This window comes from Paramisgurnus dabryanus, chromosome 10 (assembly GCF_030506205.2).
Source record: "Paramisgurnus dabryanus chromosome 10, PD_genome_1.1, whole genome shotgun sequence".
In the NCBI taxonomy this organism is placed as follows: Eukaryota; Metazoa; Chordata; class Actinopteri; order Cypriniformes; family Cobitidae; genus Paramisgurnus; species Paramisgurnus dabryanus.
In genome coordinates, this window is record NC_133346.1 from 1,968,651 (window position 1) to 1,992,926 (window position 24,276).

Here is a 24,276-nt window from a genome sequence, read left to right on the forward strand (position 1 = left end):
AATCTATGACGTCAAAGTAGAATTGAAGCACCGCCCCATAGCCAAATACAAGGACCACTTTTGAAGTCCCGCCCACAGCTTCGCGTGACACACATGTGTCTCAACAAGTAAATATGTCTTTAAAGATTGACAAATGTAACCAAAATGACTTTTAAATACATTTTTTTCTGAGAGACTTTTATTTTGACGCGGTGATCTGTTATGATAGACTGGAAACGCATTTTCGGTTGTGGAAGAACCGCGTGGGAACAACACAGAAGCTAAATACTTTAATTCGGAGGCTTGGAACATAACATTAAATGCCTGGAAAAAGTTTGCTTTTTAAGAAGTTCCAGCTCGTGTGGGGAGTGTTTGTTAACTTTGTGTACACGGATTTATTTGGAAAGAAGTCGATGCTGGATTTGCAGAGAGACTGTGATTAAAAGCACCACTTATATTGGATCTGACAACAATGACACAGCATTATACACAGTAAGACATTTTACTTTATTTAAGTTACTGCGTTTCACTATTGCTTTGTTAGAAGAGATCGCTTGATATGTCTGTTGTAACATCCGTGTCTAAACACGTATGTTTGACTGTTTTAATGTACTAAAAACATTAAACGATTAATAAAGATACACCACTTAACAACACGACTGTAATTCAACGGTAGAAATATTCAGTGTTATTTATAAAGAAGGATTTATCAGCCGCAGTTTAGATTCTGATGCCCGTTTACTGTGTTGTATACGGTAATTTAGGCGAGTTACGTTTGAAAGGTCAAACACTCAACAAAGCTTATTTTTTATCATATAACTGTGGTATTTAACATTACGTGAATGTAAAAGCAACCTCACAAGCACAATCGAATTATACAAAGTTATTGATAAGGATTTATTAGCCGCAGTTTAGATTCTGATGCGTGCTTACTGTGTTGTATACGGTAATTTAGTCACGTCGAGTTTTGTTTCTACTTTAATATACGTATTGTCATTTATGTGTATCATATTTAGCACCCAGAATCTTTTGTGGCTCAAACATATTTGTGTTCGGCTGCTATTTTTATCACATTAATGTTTTTAAAACATTTCCCCACATGTAATGACGGGGAATGAAGCCGTCCAATCATAGCAGTGGGTGTTTACGTCCAGGTCTTCAATGCGGCCCGCCCCTTCAAACGAACCATTTCTCCAGACAGCCACTAATCCATGTTACAAAATAGCCTATTACTTATTGTTTTTGATGTTTTTGAATGTAAAAACCACGCGGACATCAGAAGTAGACATCAGGCAACAGTATAAAACAATAAAATCGACAAATTCACCGCCCCTTTAATTGGCATTTTTATTTTTAAACGACCCAACCAACTCTGACACGAATATCTTTAAATATATTTTTTGATGACTCGAAACTGTGGGTAACCTCATTTTGGATCGGCCGGTGCATCACTGCTTGTTACTGAATCTTTCAAACATGTTAAGGAACGTCACATTTCCGGCTGACGTCAGAGGTTTTCAGGCCAATCACAACGTACAGATTAGCTGGCCAATCAGGGACACAGCGTTTTTTAGATCGATGAGTTTTGTACAAAATCAAAGCATTTGAGGAAGGGAAGATATCTGAAGCTACAAAAATGTATGGTATGTGGAAAATGTTGTGTTTTTTTAACAATAAACCACGCAAATACATTGTATTATACCAAATACACTAAATAACGTTGTTTTTTTAGCAATGAAATAGGTGCTCTTTAAAACTAATTTGCGCTTAAGGTGGATGCCAAAAACACACGCGCACTTCAGTTAGTGCGGTACATTTGCAATTAAAGTATTTTTATCAGAGTATTGTGTAGTATAATTGCAATAATACTGCCAAAATCCCATTATAATCGCATTATGAGGGTGCATATAAACTTAGTCATTGTAAGCAATTGCTTAAAAATAGCTAGTTAAGGTTTGATAGTGTAATGGTTTGTGCATTAGTTTGTGAAAAATAATTTTATAACTAACTGTAATCAGTGTTGGGGAAAGATACTTTTAAAAGTAATGCATTATAATATTAAGTTACTCCCTAAAAAAGTAACTAATTGTGTTACTTGTTTACTTTTCATGGAAAGTAATGCTTACGTTAATTTTGCGTTACTGTTGCGTTACTTTTTCTTACTTGGCTGAGGCTTGATCTCTTTCAGGCCTTGCTGGTGTTTTTTTGTTTTTTTTTCGCAAAAATGTCAAGCTCTGGCCTGCCATCTCAGTTTTTGACTCAAACTGTTCCCGCTCTGGCGCACAGAGTGCGCAATTATACGTTAATATGTTTAGTTTAATTCAGTACATTATTTTATTTTTAAATTGAATTAATTAAACTGGAAAGTAACTCACATAACTTTTTTAAAAAAGTAACTCAAATATTAATGTGTACATTTATAAGTAATGCGTTACCCCCAACACTGACTGTAACATACAAAAAGGATACATGTTTGTGTGCGAGTACTTTCTTTCTTTAGAGTTTCTCAGAAGTAAATCTTTGTGTTTCATTCTTTTAGATGTCTATGATGTAAATTTTATTTTCCCTGCAGCTTTTCTCTCAATCTTTTTTCTTTGGGCTCTTTGCACTCCAGTCTCTCTCCTCTGACGGACAGTATTTCTTTCTGTCTGTTTTCTCTCTCCCTCCTTCACTCATTCTGTCGTTCATGTGCTCCCGCTCTTCCTCTCAGCCTCTCTGGAAGTAATTACCCTGCTGTGCTATCCCAGAATTCCTGTAGAAGAAAAGAGGGGTGCGGCCTGTGAGATTACAGGAGAGAGAAGAGTCTGAAGTCGCTTTCTTTGGCTGCTGTTTTCTCTCTCTTTCTCTTCTCTCTCTCTTTTTCTTTCTATCTCTCTTTTTCTTTCTCTCTCTCAGGTGGTGAGTCATAAATTTGCTGTATTCAGTAAAGTCAGCAGGGTCTACTGGTGTGTGTCTCCCTGAGGAATCGCCCTCACACCCAAACAATAAGCACAGCTTTCGCTAACACCGTCTGTTGTATGTGATTTGTACAGTTGACCCTAAAGCTGAACTTTGATGCACAACCCATGGCAAAATGAGCGAACAAGGCTTTAGAATATATTATAACTTTTTTCAGCGATTTTATTTGAAAAATTACTTTAGCTAAATAACATCATAAACCCATATACTCCATGCACATAAAGAGCGTTTCTCCACCAGTAAACCATCAGCATAATAAGATTTAGTAAATTCTGAAAAATTCTGATCTGAGTCACTAATTTGATTGAACTATATAAAAAACGATAATATGAAATGTTTTATAGATTCTAGCATTTGGCTGGGTTTCAAAGGTATTAAAAAACTTATCAATTTAGTGTTTATTTAAGGTTTTGGTCTTAAAATTACAGACCTATACAGTCTTTGTCAGAATTATTGGCACCCTTAGTAAATACCAAAAACATTTATTTCAAAATGGGACGGTTTCCCGGATAGATTTTAGATTTATCCAGGACTAGGCCTTAGTTATTTTAGGACATTTAAGTAGTTTTTACAAACAAACCTATATATCTTAAGATATGTCAGTAAAAGTTGTTTTTAAATTAAGGCAGCTCAAATATGCATTTTAGCCTGGGACTAGGATAAGACTTATTTGTAAAGCCTTCCCAATTAAATTTTGGTAACACTTTACAATAAGGGTGTATTTGTTAACTTTAGTAAATGCATTAGCTAGCATGAAGTAACAATGAACAATATAGTTTATTTAGAATTTATTAATGTTTATTAATGCCAGTAAAATTGTTTATGTTAGTTTATGGTGCATTAACTAATGTTAAAAGTGCCAAAGAATGCATTGTAATAATCTGTTAAATTGTTTTCATATATCTACAAAGAAGGTTTGTGCCTTTATTAAGTGCAAAAATGATCCAGAAACAGTTTTACATGTCCATTTATAACCCTGGGATTTGCCTTTAGAATGAAATGGTCTATTATTACCTTATTTGAAAGGGTCATGAATAATAACGTTGAGTTCTGCTCTGATTGGTTGTTTCTCAGAGCAGCTCCTTCAGTAGCTCTGTGTGTGTGTAAACAGATTTTATGTTTGAGTCTGTATCAGATTTTGAGGAATAATCAATTGTTTGGAGATTGTCAATGGAAGTTTCTGAGTGGTAAGTTTGTGTTTTATCAGTAGGGACCGGCAAAACGTAACCGTAGCGTCAATTAGGGCTGCACGATTAATCGAAAAAGAATCACGATCTCGATTCATACAGGTATGCGATCTTCATTTTAAATGACAGCGATTCACTTGCATATACAGTATTTCCCTGTATTCAGATTCTGCGTTTACGTGTTCACGTATTTAGATCACAATCCAAGAATATCAGTCAAACTTGCTAACACACACTCATACAGGTAAAACCAAACACTATTCATTCACCAATCAGACCCGATCGTTTCTTTCCTCTCTCTCATCTCATTTGCGGCGTTCCGCTGTCACTCACGTGACGTATAACAAGGCGGCAGACCTAAACACAGTCGTTTACTTGGTGGATTTGGAGCGGCAATTTTCACCAAAAAGAGAGGATTAACGAGGGTCATTGTGGAAAATCCTGGTGGCGACGGAGAAACTGAAGATGCAACAACAATGGTTCCGAAAGAAGGCAAGCAAATTATTTACCTCAGGACCTACCTTAATCGGAAGGCTGGAACCTCCGGAGGGCGCATATGCAGGCTGTATACGTCATCAAGCCTGGTTCATTTGAGTTAACGGAGCATTACATTCGCAAGTCATAAACATACTTCAACAATTTATTATTAACTAAAAATATTAGTCATCTTTATAACGTTAATTGTTAATATTCTGAAATTATGATGCGCAGTTTAGAAATGCGACCTCCATAGAAGCTACAGCCTTCAGATTGAGAAACGGCCTCTGTGTCACCGTCACAAGTTCTCCATTAGAAAGGGTTTTTAGCATGAGGGGAACATTGTTACATGTCTGCGTTTCTCTCTGATGCCTCAAAATGTTGATCGTTTAGTCTTTTAAAGGTTTAACGTTAGTGTTTTTAAAGTTTTAAGATTGGCCAGTTTGATAGTACAAAAAGCACAGGTGCAATTTAACAGCTAACGTTAAATTTTTTTAAATTACTCTAAATTTTAAGGGGTCTAAAATAAGAAAGAGACTTTTAAGACACGTTATTATAACTGAAAGTCCTGTAGCACGTTTTTTTTTAGTTAAGTGCATAATAAATGTTTTTGTAAAAAAAAAAGAGAATCGGGTGAGAGAATCGGGATCTCAATTCCCATGGAAAAAATCGTGATTCACATTTTAGCTTGAATCGTGCAGCCCTAACATCAATAGTAGAACTTTAGCCTTAACACTAGCATATAGCATTAACTAGCATATAGCATTAACTAGCATATTGTGCTAACTCAGCAGTCACAACTTTGTTTTTAGCATTGTAACAACATTGTAATTAATGTGTAATTTAATTTGGGGCATACATCACGATTGATACGGTGTTAGGTTTTCCAGTGTTTTTTGCATGCATGAGGTTTACATGATGAGGAAACAATCGCGTTTAAGGCTCACGATATGTCATTACCATGTAAAGAGCTTGTATTATTCATACAGTTTTATTTGAATAATGTGTTTGTAAATGCTAAAATGAACATGAACAAAGATTAATAAATGTTGTTCATGTTAGCTAATGCAATGCAGCATAAAATGAGCCAAATAAATCCATGCATATTTTGAATGGGTCTTGCCATAGCATAAAAATAATTGTCTGCTTTCTGTATTGTATAAATGTAGTGTCTCTTAATGAAGTTACACAGCTTTCCGGGTAACATCATGGTCTCGTCTGAGTTCATTTGTATTAAGCCAGTGTCTGTGCCGTCTGTGCTGTTTTGACATTTAGTGTCACATGGTCTATTGTTCAGATCGGCTGTATTGCGAAGCTTTGTGTTTTCTACAGGGGTTTTTATTGCTATTTCTTGTGCTTACTGGCAATATAATCCTTAAACCTTACAAAGCTGCTTAGTCTCAATGTGTTTACCACAACTTGCCAATATGCACCAGTTTAAGGTACTACTGTTGAGTCACAAAAGTGTAACTTTTAAAAGAGTTTTTGTGTGTGTGTTTAGTAGTAGCTCATCATAGTAGAGCTGACTGCTAAATAATGTGTTGAGATGGATCAATGTGGATGGTCATATGATGATGTGCTAATGTTGTAACATCATAAATGAGCCACATTTGCATCTTAGTGTTCAAACCACTTTCAGCTTGTGTATCCACGAAAGCAAAGAAAACCCTTTAAAAGAGTTCTGCTGTCTGAATGCCACCTTTTCCCCATAAAAGCCAGCTCTTGTTTTGAACATATAATAATCTGAATCCACTAACGCGTCTCTCTGATGTGTTTTCTTCCCGGGCAGTTTGGTTTGTTCGGACCGCGAGCCCTGGGCAGGGCGGTGCACGCCGCGGCCGAGGGGCCGGGCCTCAGCAAGGCAGAGTTCATGGAGAAAGTGCGGCAAAGCAACGAAGCCTGCCAACTGGGGGACTTCCAGACGGCCGTGAAGCTGTACGGCGAAGCCCTGCGAGCAGACCCGCAAAACTGCATCCTGTACAGCAACCGCTCGGCCGCCCATCTCAAACTTGGCCAGTACCAGACCGCCCTTGATGATGCAGTCAAAGCCCGTCTCCTTAACCCTAAGTGGCCGAAGGTAAGTGGGTGGGGATTTAACCTTGAATGACAACGCCTGTTGGTCAAGACTTTCTATATCTTTACAGAATGTCTCGGTTGCTGAACGTGTTGTCTTGCGCAGCAAACATTTGCATAAACATGAAACATCGTTAACGCTTGTTTGTTTCGGCATTTGATGCACTCACGGTGGGATTGAAACTGAGAGCCAAATTACCTCTTTGCTGAACATTTCTCTCATTTCTCTCACAGCAGAACCTTTCAGCAAAGTCAACGTCTGAAAAATGATCACAGTAGTGGCCTTGCTGCAGGGGTTTGTCTGCTCTTGGCAAAAGATTTAGGGCTTGCTGTGATGGCCCTTCTAAATAACAGCACACTTATTCAAAGGCTTTTCTGCTATACGCTAAAGTCAGTGATTGAACTGCATCAATTGTAAAGAGAAAAGAATTCGCATGTTCATACCTTTATATTAGTTCATGCACTTGATGCAGAAGTATAAGGGTTGGTCAGACTACACTTTTTGTTTCATTGATTTTCAAATGCATCAGACCAGACACGCAAGCTCGTGCGAAGATATTTCGCATTTCACTGCGTTCCAAAGTTCAAGTCTGGTGAACTCTGGTCTGCGAATTCGTATCATGTGGACACCAGCAGAAAATGGATACGTCACAGAATGACATTGCTCTAGGGGTGTGACGAGACACTTAATCTACGAGACGAGACGAGACACGAGATTGGGTTCACGAGAACGAGACGAGATTTTTACATTTTTTAAGAAATCCTCAATGATAAAATAAATGAGTGGGAAACTGAAATCACATTATTGTTAAATTTTTTTAACTAATCAAGGACTGTCCCTAACTATTATTTTGCTAATTGATAATGAAGTATTTTGATATTTTTGGTAATAAAATAGACCCAATTTAGCCCTAACCTTTAAAATTACATAATAATGACGATGCAATAATCATTTGTTCAAATAAAGTATCAAAACAAGTAAACACAGTAATAAGTAGCCTTTGTAATAAAAACAGCATTATGTATTATAAAAAAATGCCTGCAGGGGGCGCTAACGGATCCGCTTTTGTTACTTTCACTTTAGAATATAAAATTTAGGCGCTTACATTTAACCAAACAATGTTTAAATCCATTTAAATCTTTAATATTTGTCCAATTCGTTACAACAGACATGATATAGCCACTTTTATTCTTGATCAAGAACATGCAAAGATAAAATCATGTAACGTTAAACTCTGAGTGAGGGTTTAATCTGCTAAGACACTTCTGACACTGATCAACAGAAAATCGCAACGCTTAGACGAACATTATTGGAAGCCCAAACGCACGAGATTTCGTCACACCGCTACATTGCTCTCTACTGAAAATCAAAGATGGACAACGTGCTCCGTGCCCATATTGGCAGTAACGTCTGAAAAATATTTGCCTGTTCAAAATCTAGTGTAACCGCCCCTTAAGCCCTTCACGGAAGTGTCTGGAGATGAAAATATTAAATAAAACATTTTAATAAAAAAATAACGCAATAAAGTACGTATTTTAAACATAACATTATCACAAAAAGTGTAGTTTGTGTTACACGTTTAGTCGTTTTACCAACAACGGCCACTAGGTGCTGCATACTCTTGTCACAAATTAATAAATTACTGTTGATGCATTATTATTAGTTTACTGTCTTTAAGACAGCAGACAACAAGTTGCCCAAAAATGGATTGTACTTGGCATTAATATATACCATAAACCGTTCATCTGTGCATTTGTTAATTATTAAAAAATATCCAGATAAATAAGGAGGAGCAAGATCTTTAAGTTTGCATTGTTGTCCAAAATCAAGCTTTTGACTTGTTCCTGGGCGACCCACACATCTGTGTGCAATCTTAACAGCTCATAAGTATTTTGTAATCAAGTAAACATGTTGGCTTTAATAGGAACTAAGGATATTGAATTGCCTATTTTCTCTTGTTTGTAAACCAAGAGTTGGTTGGACTCTTTGCACAGACATGAGTTTGGTCTCGCTCCGACCACACAATCCTCTCCTCCCCGGCCGAGAGCACATGTGGGAAAACCCAAGCCCAGCAAAAGAACGTTAACCTCGGCATGCATAGCTGCCTGTCTTCAGCTTTGTGACTTTTAATTTGCTGCAGGAAGCCCAAGAGGTGGGATCTTTTCATCTGGCAGAGAGAAAATTGCAAAACTATGAGTTGTATTTTACTGAACCGAAATGTGTGAAATTGTTTTTTATGAGACACGAGAGTGAGAATTCAGACGAGGGTACAGTAGCGCTCTGGTGGGAGACCCAGCAAAGGAAGTGTTGTGTGATCGAGCAGACGGATTTTCCCTGTATCGGAGAAGCACTGCTTCCTTTTGGAACAGAATAGGAGGAAGCAGTGGGTGTGGGGCCGAGCCGCTGTTTTGGTGTGGAAATCCTGGACGAGTTCTCCAGCAAACTTCTGCTGCGAGTGCAATAATTGCAAAAACAGCAGCATTCCACCGACTTTACTGGCTTGAAACGCTGCAGTGGAATTTTTCGACCAAAAGGTCTCATTAAACGCAAACGAATAAAAAGATAAGAGGAAACATTTTAAATGCTCAAACGTCTTTTATTTCCCAGGAGATTTCATTATCAACTAGAGGGATATTTCTGGAGACTTACTTGTCAGGTTATAGAGACTTTTTCTGTGTGACGTTGTAAAGTAATGTCACTGTAATCTTGAAGTATGTTTACAGCTTTAAATCTCTCTTACATGTACTGAAAAAATAACATATGACAAATATGTCAAATGAAGCAGAATTTCTCATTTGACAGACAACAGAAGATAAGACGCTTGTAGTCCTTGTCATGATGGAAAGCTGTTGATGTTTTCCTCTTCGTCACACACGCAGACGTCTCTCAGGCGTGCACGAGAGAGGCTGTGATGAATGATGAATGTGCTGGGAACGCAGACGAATGCAGTCGAGTGCTGCTTCATCAGCATTCTGCAGGATGTAAAGAACCAATTCCTCTTAATGAGACCTTAAAGGGATAGAGTAGCTCACCCCAAAATGAAAATTATCCCATGATTTACTCAACCTCAAGCCATTCTCGATGTATATGATTATCTTTTTTCAGACAAACACTATCAGAGTTATATTAATAAATGTCCTGGCTGTTCCAAGCTTTATAATGGTTGTAAATGGTGCTTTTGATTTAAAGCACAAAAAATGTGCATCCATCCTTTACAAAAGTAATCCAGATGCTATAGGGGGTTAATAAAGGCCTTCTGTGGGTAATTAATGTGATTTTGTAAGAAAAATATTAATATTTAAAACTTTTTGTGTGTATACAAAGTTTTGGTGTGTTTGTGCTGCAAAGATATAGGGCCCTATCTTGCACCCAGCGCAATTGACTTTGTCAGTGACGCATGTATCATTCGTATTTTGCACCGGCGCACATTGTTTTTTTCCCTCCACAGACGCACGTCGGCAAACTAGGGAATGAACTTGCGCTCCCTGGGTGGTTCAGCGCAAAAAAGAGGCGTGTTGCGGAGCAAACCATCCCTGATGCTATTTTGCAGTTTCAAAAAACAATTGCGCCACTGACCAAAAAAAACTAGTCTAAAGTCAGTGGCGCGTTGCGCGTGGTTCATTATGCTATTTTAAGGGCGCATGCTTGACCATAATGTATAGCGTGAACAACGTGCACACAATTTGCCTATCTAATCTACACAGAGATGCAACAGTTATTTTTGCAAATCATAAATTGTTACACTAAAAAATATTAATACACGAGATAAGGGGAATCATAGTGGTGAGCACTGTGGTGATAGTTTTTATTTTTTGTGTGGCTGCGTTAAAAAATTCTCATGCAAATAACGATTAAAATATTTTCATAAGTTTGTTGTGTGGCTGTATTACGTTTATTTTATGTAAATAATAATTAAAATGTTTTCATAAGAAACCTTAATGTATATGAACTTGATTTGTAAGTGTACTTTGGGGTTGGACCTTGCTTGCGTTTCTTGGGTCCGATTTCAAAGCCCCCAAACCCTTTCAGCGGTGAGGGTGGACGCAGCGATGTCCTCTGCTGGCGTCAGGTCATGTGTGGAGGCAGATCCACCTCCCGTTACACGGCGTGCCCGATTTATGCTGGCAAGCTTGGGATTCCCCCGTCTCCTGACATCATTGTAGCGCTTGGCGCAATGATGGGGATGCCAGCTGATGAGACAATTGCGGCTATTTCTTCTCACGCCTGTTTAACCTACGCTAATTTGGGCGGGTTTCTCCTATCCCCATACAAAACAACTTCTCTGTCTTTGACTGCTCTTACAAGAACGTCGGTCTCCTCAGCTGTGAACCGCTCCTGGCATGCGCCTGGTAAATCCGTCATAATAATAGCAACCCGCCATGGAACTTGCGCCCTTGCGTTTAAAGGGAATGTTGGATAGCGTTCTGATTGGTTTATTTGACGTTACGCCCAAACCACACCTATGAATAATGAACCTACTTCAGACCAACCCCTTATTGATTTGCGCCTGGCGGAAGAGTTATTTCTCCCGCCGGGAAAATAGCAACAGCGCCCAAGATCCGCCCACAAAGTCACTTGCGCATTGCGCTTCGCACTTGCGTTTCAGATCGTTAAAATAGGGCCCATAGTATTTTTTAGGGTCTGAGTAAATTTTTTTTGACACATTCATCATTTGTTTCTCTTTCTGTCTCTATCTGTAATGAATCTGCTCTGAAATGGCCCAAAGGGATAATTCAACTAGAAATATATGTAATATAATGTAAATATTTAATATAACATCTAGTCCTATCGGCTCATAATTGCCTGTGCGGTGTAATCTCATGGCGTACTGCAGTGTAATGGAGTAAAAAGACATTGCGATGACATAAAGTACAGGGTCATAGCTAAAGTCCCGCTGTGGCGTCACAGCAGGGTCGAGGCTGAGGTCGAATTTAATTAAACCTCAATAGCAGCGGCCGTTCTGAGAAGGCTATTTACTTCTGTCTGACCTCGCTGGCCGTTTAATACAAACCCCCTCTCCTTCCCAGCAGCTCATATGTTGCCACAACAGCCATGTTTTAACCCTTCAAATGGCCTATGGGAAGATCAGCGGGTCCTGTGAGCACTGAGCATCACGGCAAATACGCCAGTGACGCCGAAAGGCAGTGTAGTTGCCTGGGCGAGATGTTTAAATGTCACTGTGTTACGCAGAGCTTTTTATCTTTTTGTCATTTAGATCGAGCATTTCAGGGGTGAATGCGTCATCCGGAGAGGTCGGCTTTCGTTCTTTCTCATTAGTGTGCATCTTTCTGTGTGAGATGTGAGAAGTCTGAAAGTGTACTGAAGAAAACTCATACAAAGTTGAGTTCGAGTTTATTGCAAGTGGAACCTTAATACATTTTTTTAATACATTTTTAGCACATTTCAGTTCATATTATGGTGATATTAATATTATAGCACAGTGAAGTACACATAGATGTTCTTAAGATTATCTCAAGAAGTACTAAAGATGAATTTTTAGTATATTAAGTACAAAATTAGTGTGCGAAAATAAAGCACTTTAAGTACACACTGGAAGTGTACTACTTTTTCACCTGGGTGGTGCTCCACTGATGCTCGGAGGTGATTTCAAAGACGAGATCATTCGACTTAATCCATCTTTGTTCCTAAAATGTATAAAGAGATGAAGGGATTATATTTAACTGTGTGTGAATGCAAATTTGAAGCATGAGGTGACTCGCAATTTTAAAATTTGCCCAGCAGGACACAGAAGAGGTCACACACGTTGTCTCTATGCATATTATATATTGCTTTTTAAAAGGATCTCTTGACAGAAATGCAAAATAATATACAAAACTATATTATCAGGGGTGTATAAAGACCTTTTGATAATAAACCGTTATGTTTTAATTACCTTAGAATGAGACGTTTTTATCTACATACACCGAGGGTCCCCTTACGTGGAGATCGCCATTTTGTGCCGCCATGTTTCTACAGAAGCCCATAACGGACAAACTTTTTACTAAGTTTTCTCAAATGATGACATGTTTGTCCGGTGGCGGCTGCCATAGCTTCTCTTATGTGTTTCAAAAGCAAGAGGTGAGCAGTGGACCGAGCCGTTGGTTGCAATTCGCTACCTCACCACTAGATGCCACTAAAATTTACACACTGCACCTTTAAAGTAATCGACTGCGTCTGATTCTCGGACATCAGTTGGCACATCATTCCAGATCTTAGGGGCTACGTAGGAAAATGATCTACCACCTTTAGACACTTTTGATATTCTAGGGATAGTTAAGAGACCAGAATTTTGCGACCGCAGTGTACGTGATAGATTGAATTCTGATTGTAATTCTTTATTAATCAATGGCATCTGTTTAATACTTTTGAAACCTGCCAATGCAAAGGAAAGCTTTGGAAATGTGCTGGTTTAGATTGATGCTGATTTTATTTAAAAAAAGATTAATGCAAATCTTGGCTAATATCTTTATTGTCAGTGTATTATATTTCTGGTTCAGAGTTGTGATTTCTAGTACAGACATTGTTACATTGTGAAACACGATAAGATGTCTGGTCTTTTATATGAAGGAAATTCCATTCAGATCACAGTATTACCGTAGTCATGTCTTGTGTTTCGAAATCGAAAAGGTTTGTGAGTTGTGAAAGGAGTCTGGGAAGATCTTTAGACCGTCTCCTCTCTGTTCTGCATGCCAAAGCTAAAAGCCCACAGGACCGTTTTCCCATGGTGCACTGGGGCCAGAACTTCTCTGCCTGTTGACGTCTGTGACACCCTGTTCTTATAAAGTAATATTTAAACCACACTGTAATCTTCTCCTCAGGGAAACGCATTGACAAGGGGCTCAGTGGTACTGACACACAGGCACGACATTTACTGCATTAAAAACACTCATCATGTGCTCTTAAATCTCAAGTTTCAGCACAAGTTTCACTCAGGTCGATTCGTTTAATTCAAGCAGGGTGTACGAAATGTCTTTAAAACTTAGTTGTTCAGTTGTCTGAATGGCGAGTTAACCAGAAACCCCAAGATTCATACAGATTCATTTATTAGAGATGCAGCTCCTATGAATTATGCAGAATAACATTGTTTCTTAGTGGGTGTTTTCTGCAATTTTTTTTGAAGTTTTATGTTGTATTATTTGTTAGAAAAGCGATGCTTTGATGGCTCATGCATGGTGCGTTAAAGAGAATGAATTCAGAGATGCAACATCTCAAAGGAATTTTATTATACGATTTTAGTTGTAAATGAATATTAACATGCAAAATAAATTCATGCTGCTCTGTAAAGCTACTCGAGGCTGCAAGATATATAGGAAGCATCATAATATTTCAAATGTGCATATCACAATGGTTTGCAATATCCGAGTGATTTTAATACTTCAAAAAGTTATGCATAGTCAGAGTTTTAGGTGGATGCAGATAGAGACTGTGAGACAAAAAGAGTGATGCTTTCTTTTTCCTGATGTCATTTTTAGTTTTTTTTTTACTATTTAAAGGTGCAGTGTGAAATTTTTTGAAGGATCTTTTGACAGAAATGCAAAATAATATACAAAACTATATTATCAGGGTTGTATAAAGACCTTTCATAATAAACCGTTATGTTTTTATTACCTTAGAATGAGACATTTTTATTTACATACAAAGAGGGTCCCCTTACGTGGAAGTCGCCATTTTGTGCCGCCATGTTTCTACAGAAGCCCTTAATGGACAAACTTATTTTACTAAGTTGTCTCCGACGATGACGTGTTTTTCCCGTGGCGGCTACCGTAGCTTTTCTATGCGTTTCAAAAGCGAGGGTGAGCAGTGGACTGAGCCATTGATTGCAATTTGCAGCCTTATCACTAGATGCTGCTAAAATGTACATACTGCACCTTTAAATTGATTTTACAAATGTAAGCATTTCGTATATTGCACCACTTAACAAGGCACCGCTTATCGCAAATAGTTATCGGTTGTTAGTAGACATTTCTGATCATCATCTATCATAAATGAATAGTCTATTCTTTAGGCATTTTATTTATTTATTTCTTAATTCCTAGTTTGCATGAACAAACCGTTCTATGAGATATTCACTTACAATATCAATTAAAGTAAATAATATCATCATCATAAGGTCTGGATGTCTGTTGTGCTCTGCATTTCATTTTCCTCCTTTTTTCCACCCATTTATTTTGAATTTAAATATGAGGCCCTGAAGTGCTTCTTGGATGAATAAACTAAAACAGTTTACCCTGTTGTACGGCAGGTCTTTGTATCGGCTCTACCCGGTTCTTGGGTCCCTTTCATGTTAATGGGGCCCTTGAGGCCAGAAGTGTTGGAGACGGCACTGTTATGCAGTCTTTTCCCCGAGTTTAACATGCATTGCCATGCACTAGTAAGCCAAACCCTCGCAGTGCTGGCACCCAGCGCACCTCCTGACATCACATGTGAATGAATGCACCGGCCTTCAGATGCTTTCTGTCTTTAAAGAAAGAAATTACTCCATCATAGTCCTTAAGAAGTTTCTTTGAGATGAAGCCAAACATTAAAAAGATGCTGTTTTTGTGAAGCTTGTGGGAATGGTTGGTTTGCTCATATGACCGGCGTGCTAATGTGCCTAGTGACTACTAGAGGTGTCCATTTCTGTTGGTTTTATGCTGGTGTGATTTTGTTACATGTTTTATTGATGGGTGATCAGAGATGGTACAGCAGTATTCAGGTCGTCCGCTATAACTGAAGTGTTTTGTGTGGGATTCAAGCAGCTGTCGAGTCCCATATAGGGTGACTTTCAAAAACCCAGTTTAGAACATGACCAGGTCATATTTCACCCCAAAACCAAAGTAAAAGAGGAAATTATGTTTCGCTTAAAACAGAGGTGCCCAAACTAGGCCAAAGTTGGTCTGCAATGACCTGTAAGATAGGATGAGATAAGGAAAAAGGATAAACATCATTGACACAGATGTTCATATTTCTAATTAAACATTTTCTAAAATGTAACATTTTCTATTTTATTTGTTCATAACAAAAATGTAAATTGAAATTAAATGCAAGGAATTCAAGTGATTCTTTTTATGTACATACATACTTGAAGGTGTATAGCATGCATCACGAAACTCCATGAATAATAGGTTAATAATGGAGAGGTCAAGGCAGTGGCACACAGACAAAAGGAAATTAAAAAATGATATGCAAAATTATTTATTTTTTACAACAATTAACTTATTAGTTATGCATAAGCAGATAAACTTATATTTTAATATAACACAGCAACATTTCGGCCCATAGCCCTCAGTCAGGTTTGATTTTTGGCCCTTGGGAAAAAGTTTGGGCACCCCTGGCTTAAAGCAATGGGGACCTATTTCTGAACCAAATGAGGATCATCAAGAGTGATGAGAATTACAAAAACAATAAAAATGTCTGGATGCATGAGATTTTGAGGGGAAATGTTTAATTGCCAGAAAAATAATCGTGATGGAAAAATCCTAATATCTGTCCCGACAATAGACTAAAATTATTTTGTATTTATGTTTTCGATTTGGGAGCTAGTTATTGTGAAATTTACCCCAAATGTGACTTTGCAATTCTCAAACTGAACACCAGAGGGAACCGTCCACTCATCCCAAACAACATGCCGCTCTTATTACAGGTCAAGAAAACTTTGGAAAAATCTGGTTAGATGAGAGTTTATGAGGTCAAAACCTTTTACAGACTTTCAGACACTGATGTATCATGGCTGTTGTCATGGCGATAGCATAAGTGATGTCACACCTCGATTAAACCCATACGTGTTTTTCCACAAACCGGTTACATGTGTGTTATATAGTCGCAATAAAGGTCAATGTAATTACTCTGTTTATATTGAACATAATTAACTAGTATTTAGCATTTAATGTAGATGTGGCCCACACTAAACCACTAATGCCTTTAACTGGTGTTGTGATGGTAAAACATTAAACCACTTTCTAATTAAAACCATAAAGTCAAAGTAATATTTGACTGTAATCTCTGATAGATGTTTTTGCGCCGCCCCCCTTAAATTCTCGGCACTATTCAATTATCAAAGAACAAAGAAAGATTGAGTTCAAAGTCTCCTAAAGCCGGATTGTCTTTTTACTGGATGGTATCATTGAGCGTATCCAGGATCACAGAACGGGTCACATGGATATGAGAGGCGAGCGCTGTGTCACTGCTTAACATCGACTCTATCACATGACTACTTTTCTCACTAGATTAGCCAGATGTCTTCTTTTAAGCTCTTTTAACAAATACTGTATGGTTCATACAATGTAATACTGTTTTGTCTTCATCATACAGCATACACATTAAACCAGTTTTAAAACTGGATATCATAATTTTATAATAAATTTACCTGCTGAAGTTGTTTACCTACTTTGTGAATGCCGTCAATGATAACTTCTATAAAGTTGCTTCGAAATATTACAGATCTTTCTTTATTTTATTACTCTCTTTGATATGAATGTTCATTGACAGCCTGCTTTGCCTTTGTATATAAATTTTGTCCTTGAATTCAAACACAGCCAGATTCATATTTTTAAATGCTATACATTTAAATGGCACGTTTCACTAGACTTTTTAAAGATGTCAAATAAATCTTGGATGTGTCAAGAGTTGCATACGCAAATTTTAGCTCAAAATACCATATAGATAATTTATTATAACATGTAAAAATTGCCACTTTGTGAGCAAAAATGTGCCGTTTTTGGGTGTCCTTTAAAATGCAATGAGCTGATAAAGCAAACACTGATCACCATAATGGTGGTTTGTTGAAATTGAAACTCAATTGTGCTGTCAATAAATTTTTCTGTGTCTCTCTGCACTAAATGGCAGTGCTGTGGTTGGATTAAGGGGCGGTATTATTATGATAAGATCCCCTTCTGACATCACAAGGGGAGCCAAATTTCAATAACCTACTTTTCACATGCTTGCAGAGAATAGTTTACTACACATTTTCTAGGTTGATAGAAGCACTGGGGACCTAATTATAGCACTTAAACGTGTAGTCAGATTTTCATGATATGTCCCCTTTAAGGGGTAGTTGAACCAGAAATGAAAATTCTGTCATCATTTATTCACTCAAGTTATTACAAACCTGTATAAAGGAAGATATTTTTGGTAACCAAACAGTTTTAAGAAACCGCTGACTTCCACAGTATTCTTTTTTCTACCATGGGAGTCAATGGTGCTCATGTTTCCGGCTTTGATTACAAAATCTTCCTTTGTGTTCGGCAAAATAAAGAAATGTATCCAGGTGGGTGAACTATCGCTTTACTTCAAGAACAAACCAGCGCAAAATCACTGGAAATTTACCATTCAGACAAATAATCCCACATTGGGTTTCTCTCTGGGGTTTTTGCAAAAGGAAATGGAGCCATTGTGTTAAAATGGTGTAAACAGTGCACGATCTTAAAGGTCACAGTTTATGCGTTTGATTCTGAAAGCTGCTGAGCGTTTGACGCTTTAACATATTATTCCACACGGATCCGGATTCAGATCTATTTCTTGTGTTTCAATAAAAAGAAGGTTGATGATTTGGAGCCGTTTAGTTTTGTGAAGCATATGTTTCCCCCTGTGTTGTTTTAAACACATTGTCAATAAGAAGCAGTTGATGCCAGACAAAGTAAAATGTTTTATGTTACGCTGTGACGTGAATCGATGTGTTGGTTAAGCGAATATTCCACAAGATGCTTAGAGATCTGAAACTCTTTAGAAAAAGGACGATCGAATCAATCTCTTTGTCAGATGGACGTGAAATTGATGGTTTATCTTTCTCCTAAATGGTCGCTATCAATCTAAACCTTTTTAGTTTGACGGGGATATGCGGTTACACCGCAGCCTGTCTCTTATTGGGCGAGAGGTCAATATGCAGATGAAGCTTTGACAGACAAAGGGCGCTGGATATCGGTGATGTTTTCAGGCCGACAGACAAACATGTCCATCTCTCCGGTCAGTTTGTCTTGTGTTGTGATGTTGATAACAAGGTCGCTGCTGTATCCTATTTTGATGCCGCGTGTCTAGATTTTGCAGCTCATGGAGGATTTAAAAAAAGTATTAAGGTCAACTTGAAGTTTGGTTGTTGTATAATTCTTCATGGTATTGTATACGAAAAAATGTAATGGTTGTGTAATCTTTCGTGGAAAGTACCACAAAAACTCATTTGAGGGAATTGAGGTTTCAATCCGGCCTGTAGCACGGATAGTAGTTTCATGTTGAATAAACATTTATTCTTTTATTTACACTTGGGCATTAAGTGTTGTTATTGTGTTACAAGCTTTACCTGTGATGTCACCTGATATTTTTCGCTGTCAGTAGAGAGACATTCATTTACCTGTTCAGTGTAGATGAGATTCACAGCTTTAACATAAGTGTGTGTTGATGATGCTTTGACCTCTGATGTAATCCAGTCGTGATGCGGCTGCTGGAGGAGGAGCAGCTGTATAATTGGTTTAAATGTTTGAGTGCTGTGTTAACAGTAAAGATGACCTCTCTCTCTCGCTCTCGCTCGCTTTCTGTGTGTGGGGAGAAAGTTTGGTGCGTTGGGTGCAGGGCAGCTGCTTATGCTACACACTCCGACATCTGCTGCAGCCTCTCTGGAGGCAACTACTCGCTGTATCAGCAATCACAAACACACGCACGCACGCACGCACGCACACACACGCACACACGCATACACACACACACACAACATGCTGTTGTACCAAAGCTTTCACTTTTCATCAGATGAGTTGTGTTTTGTGTAATCAATATGTGTGTCAGTTGATGATGGCATGTTGTAAGAAGTATACTTTAAATACACATATATGCATATACAAAGGCGTGTCTGCGTGACTGGGGTGCAGCAGAGGTAATTGGGGTGCGGTGGAGTTGTTTGGGGTGTGGCGGAGGCATGTCTGCATGATTGGGGTGCGGCGAATGTGTGTCTGCATGTTTGGGGTGTGGCGGAGGCGCGAGTGCGTGATTGGGGTGCGGCCAAGGGGTGTCTGCCTGTTTGGGGTGCAAAGCATGTCTGTGTGATCAGGGTGCGGCGAAGGTGTGTCTGCATGTTTGGGTTGTGGCGGATGCGTTAGTGCGTGATTGGGGTGTGGCGGAGGGGTGTCTGCCTGTTTGGGGTGCGGCGGAGTCGTGTCTGGGTGATTGGGGTGCGGCAGAGGCAGAGGCATGGCTGTGTGATTGGGGTGCGGCGGAGTCGTGTCTGGGTGATTGGGGTGTGGCGGAAACGTGTCTGCGTGATTGGGGTGCAGCGGATGCGTGTTTGCGTGATTGGGGTGTGGCGGAGGCGTGTTGGCTTGATTGGGGTGCGGCGGAAGCGTGTCGTCATAATTGGGTGTGCAGTGGAGGCGTGTCTGCGTGATTGGGGTGTGGCGGAAACGTGTCTGCATGATTGGGGTGTGGCGAATGCGTGTCTGCGTGATTGTGTTGCGGCGGAGGTATGTCTGTGTGATTGGGGTGTGGCGGAAACGTGTCGTCATAATTGGGTGTGCGGTGGAGGCCTGTCTGCGTGATTGGGGTGCGGCGGAGGCGTGTCTGCGTGATTGGGGTGCGGCAGAAGTGTGTCTGCATGATTGGGGTGCAGCAGAGGCGTGTTTGTGTGAGTGGGGTGCAGCAAAAACATGTTTGCCTGATTGGGGTGTGGCGGAGGCATGTCTGCGTGATTGGGGTGCGGCGGAGGGGTGCCTGCCTGTTCAGGGTGCGGCGGAGGCGTGTCTGCCTGTTCAGGGTGCGGCGGAGGCGTGTCTGCGGGATTGGGGTGCGGCGAAAGTGTGTCTGCATGATTGGGGTGCAGCAAAAGCATGTTTGCCTGATTAGGGTGTGGCGGAGGCACGTCTGCGTGATTGGGGTGCGGCGGAGGGGTGTCTGCCTGTTCAGGGTGCGGCGGAGGCGTGTCTGCCTGTTCGGGGTGCGGCGGAGGCGTGTCTGCCTGTTCAGGGTGCGGCGGAGGCGTGTCTGCGGGATTGGGGTGCAGCAAAAGCATGTTTGCGTGATTGGGGTGCGGCGGAGGGGTGTCTGCCTGTTCAAGGTGCGGCGGAGGCGTGTCTGCCTGTTTGGGGTGCGGCGGAGGCGTGTCTGCGGGATTGGGGTGCGGCGGAGGCCTTTCTGTGTGATTGGGGTGCGGCGGAGGCGGGTCTGTGTGATTGGGGTGCGGCGGAGGCATGTCTATGTGTTTGGGGTGCTGCGGAGGTGTTTCTGTGGTTTTGTGGGTGCAGCGGAGGTGTGTCTGTGTGTTTGAGGTGTGTCTGAAGTGTGTGTTTGGGTGCACTATTATACAAAAACTTTGGGGCAGATGGTTTAGTGTGTCTCCCTATAGGCAGAACTTTGAAGATGCTGGTTTGGCCTGGCATGTGAAATAAACCGAGTCCTTCTTTCTCTCTGTTTCTCACACACAGCTCTGGGCTCGGCTTCCCACCCTGGGAAGGATCTCTACGTTGGCCTGAAACCCTCCTCTACTTTCTTTCTTTGTTCCTTCGTTGAGTCTAATGCCTGTTGACAGACTCTGAATGACAAAAGCGTGCTGGGAGTTTCCCAGTATGGAAAACCTCTGATCTGTTTGTAGACATTCCTACTGCACGTGTTGCCAGAGCGCAAAATGCCCGTCGGTCTACCTGTGGGTTTCTGAAAGCCCCAAACGCTGGGATTGTTTGAAAGTGCATCAAGCACGAGAGCTCAGCTTGGCTCATGCGAGTCTCTAAGATCAAAAGAGTCGTAGCAGAGATGGAGCCGTGTTTCGGGTGGGTGGCCCCTCCTAAAACTCTCCTGTAGCATCTCCGACTCCTCGTGAACTCCCAGAGGAGAATTTCGTTGCAGCTCAGACACTGTAGAAATCTTAGGTATGTTTCTATGTGCATCAATTTCAGATGTTTCTACTCAAATTTCTTTGGAGAAATAATTCAACTAGACACAAATGGGATGATTGTTGGCATGTAGTGATCCTGTAGCACGATTGGAGAAGCACTGCATTAGCAACGCAATGGTTAAATGGAGTTTATACCTACTGACAAAATATACAAATTAATACACTGTAAGTTGATTTGGATAAACATGTCTGCTTAATGCATAAATATAAATGCACAATAATTTCTATAAAATTGTGGAAAAAATATGCATAGCTCTGAATTTGAGTTTATAATGACACTTTTTAATTAAAGACTGCTCTGGTATTTTCTCATATGAATGAATGAATATTAAGAGTGAGTGAATGTGTTTTTTCTTCTTACCCTGCTTGGTTCATGTAGGACTCTTTAAATCAATTCATGCCGCCAGCTACATTTTCGTGATGAATGTAACATTAATTACCTAAATAGTAATAATAAAAACACAAATCTTCAACAAAAATTTTCCTTCACACCGCTGCCAGGGAGACCATTAAAACAAGATCTCATCTGTTTCTCTGCCCTCTCATCTCACCAGCCGCCGAGGTAAATACGCTGGAGGGAAAAATCCAGAAGGAGAAGTCGTGGAACCACTAATAACCGGGTCCGGTCTGCAATTTCCAGAGGAGGGTTGAACTTAATGAACAATCAAATAAAAGATTTGAAATTACAGACCTTTGGAGGGAAAGAATCTGAGGTCGCCTGTGCTTGTGAGAAATCACATCGCTCAAAGAGGGCGACTCGAGGAACGAGGGGCCTCATGAAGGGAGAACGTTTGGTGTGGTGCATGGGTCATTATGTTTCATTGCCATCATACACCGTGTCTCTTTTCTGAAGTTTGACCATTGTGGCCCTTAAATGCATGAAAATCTCATTGCAGTGAAAGGTTTTCCACATTGATTTACTTAATTGATGTAATTATTGGGGAGTTCCACATTAATTAATTTGTCTTTTTTGCTGATGTGATTCAATAATGGACTGATTTCACAGAGGAACCTTAAGGTTTTTTTCCTGAGGATGTACTTGCACTGTACTGTAGTATATTCTGGATTAACACTATGTTTACTGCAGTCTGTAGATTTGGTTTGATGGCAGACTTTCTAGGAAAACTAAAGTTCCAGTGGGAGTTAAAATAAAGCATGCTTTACATATGTAATTGAGCAGTGAGATATGTGATAAATTGTACACAATGCAAAGTTTCGGAAGTGACAAACGCATTTAAAAGTGGAATAATCGTTACACGTGTGTATGGAACAAGACGCAGTCCCGTAACTGCAATGATTGACACAAAGGTAACCATAGCAACGTTCTACCATCTCACATGCTTAGCACTCGCTATTTTGACCAAAGCAATAATAATAATACAATTTTAATAAACCACCGTCTACAGAGGCATTTTGTGTTGTTTATGAGGCTTCAGAGAGCGATGTCTTGCAGTGTTGCCATGTTCAAGTATTTTCATCCTGGTTTCCAGGCTTTAAAGGTGCCGTAAAATGTAAAACTGTATTTATGTAGGCATAGATGAATGATACAAGTTCTGTGCATGGTAATGACATATCGTGAGCCTCAAACACGATTGTTTCTTCTTTATGTAAACCTCATGCATGCAAAAGACCGCTGGAAAACAGACCAATCTCAACATAACACCGACTGTGACTAGGGCTGTCACAATGATTAAATAATCGTCTCATCGATGATTTTAGATCACCGCAATGATTGCACATCTCTCTTAAAACACAAGGGGGAGCTGCAGCACCTGTATAAACGAGACCGCATCAGATGGCGCTCCTTAACCGACAGTGTAACGCAAGACATTGCAAAACCATTTAATACAGTGGAAAAAACAGCATAGTATGAACTGCCAGGTAAAACATACATTTCCAAAACGCCAATTACAAATTTAGGGAATTTAAAAGTAAAGGAAGCTATTCTAAAAAAACTGTAAGAATAGATTTTTTTGCATGTGGTCCAGTACTAATATGACCTTAGTAGGATTGGCTACGTTTTCGTTTAGTCAGTTTATTTTTTTGATTGCATTTTTATTTTCAGTTATTTTTCAGATGATTTCTTTAGAAGAATTTTCAGTTTTTGAAAAATATTTTCATTAAATAATTACTTTAAAATATGTGTTATCTGTATTAATATTTACTGCTCATAGCATAATATTTACCAGGTAAACCTTGCAAAAGATTTCATTTAAATAATCACAACAATGTGTGAAAATTATTTCATGAACAAACAAAAAATTTATGAGAATTAAATGTCAAAGCAATAAAACAGACAATCATTATAATCGTCACAATTTATTAGACAATTAACCGTCAGCCAAATTTCATAATTGTGACAGCCCTAACTGTGACGTTACAGTCGAGATGTACACCCGCATTAAATTAATTACAATGTTGTTACAATGCTAAAAAAAGTTGTGACTGCTGAGTTAGTGCTGTATGCTAGTTAATGCTATATGCTAGTTAACCCTATATGCTAGCGTTTAGGCTGAAGTTCTACTATTGACATTAAAGTTACGCATTGCAGGTCCATACTGAAAAAAACACAAACTTACCACTCAGAAACGTCCATTTACAATCTCCAAACAATTGATTATTCCTTAAAATCTGATACAGACTCAAACATAAGATCTGTTTACACACACACAGAGCTACTGAAGGAGCTGCTCTGAGAAACAGCCAATCAGAGCAGAGCTCAACATTATTATTCATGACTCTTCCAAATAAGGTAA

General features: G+C 39.4%; 1 protein-coding gene across 2 annotated transcripts in view; it reads left to right on the plus strand.

Annotated features, from left to right (window-relative positions):
* ttc28 (tetratricopeptide repeat domain 28) overlaps positions 1 to 24,276 on the plus strand; it is a 296,324-nt gene that overhangs the window by 8,150 nt on the left and 263,898 nt on the right. For both annotated transcript variants that reach the window (XM_065263595.1, XM_065263601.1), the window contains exon 2: positions 6,391 to 6,678. In XM_065263595.1, coding sequence (XP_065119667.1) covers positions 6,391 to 6,678 — 288 coding nt within the window. The remainder of the gene's footprint in view (positions 1 to 6,390; positions 6,679 to 24,276) is intronic.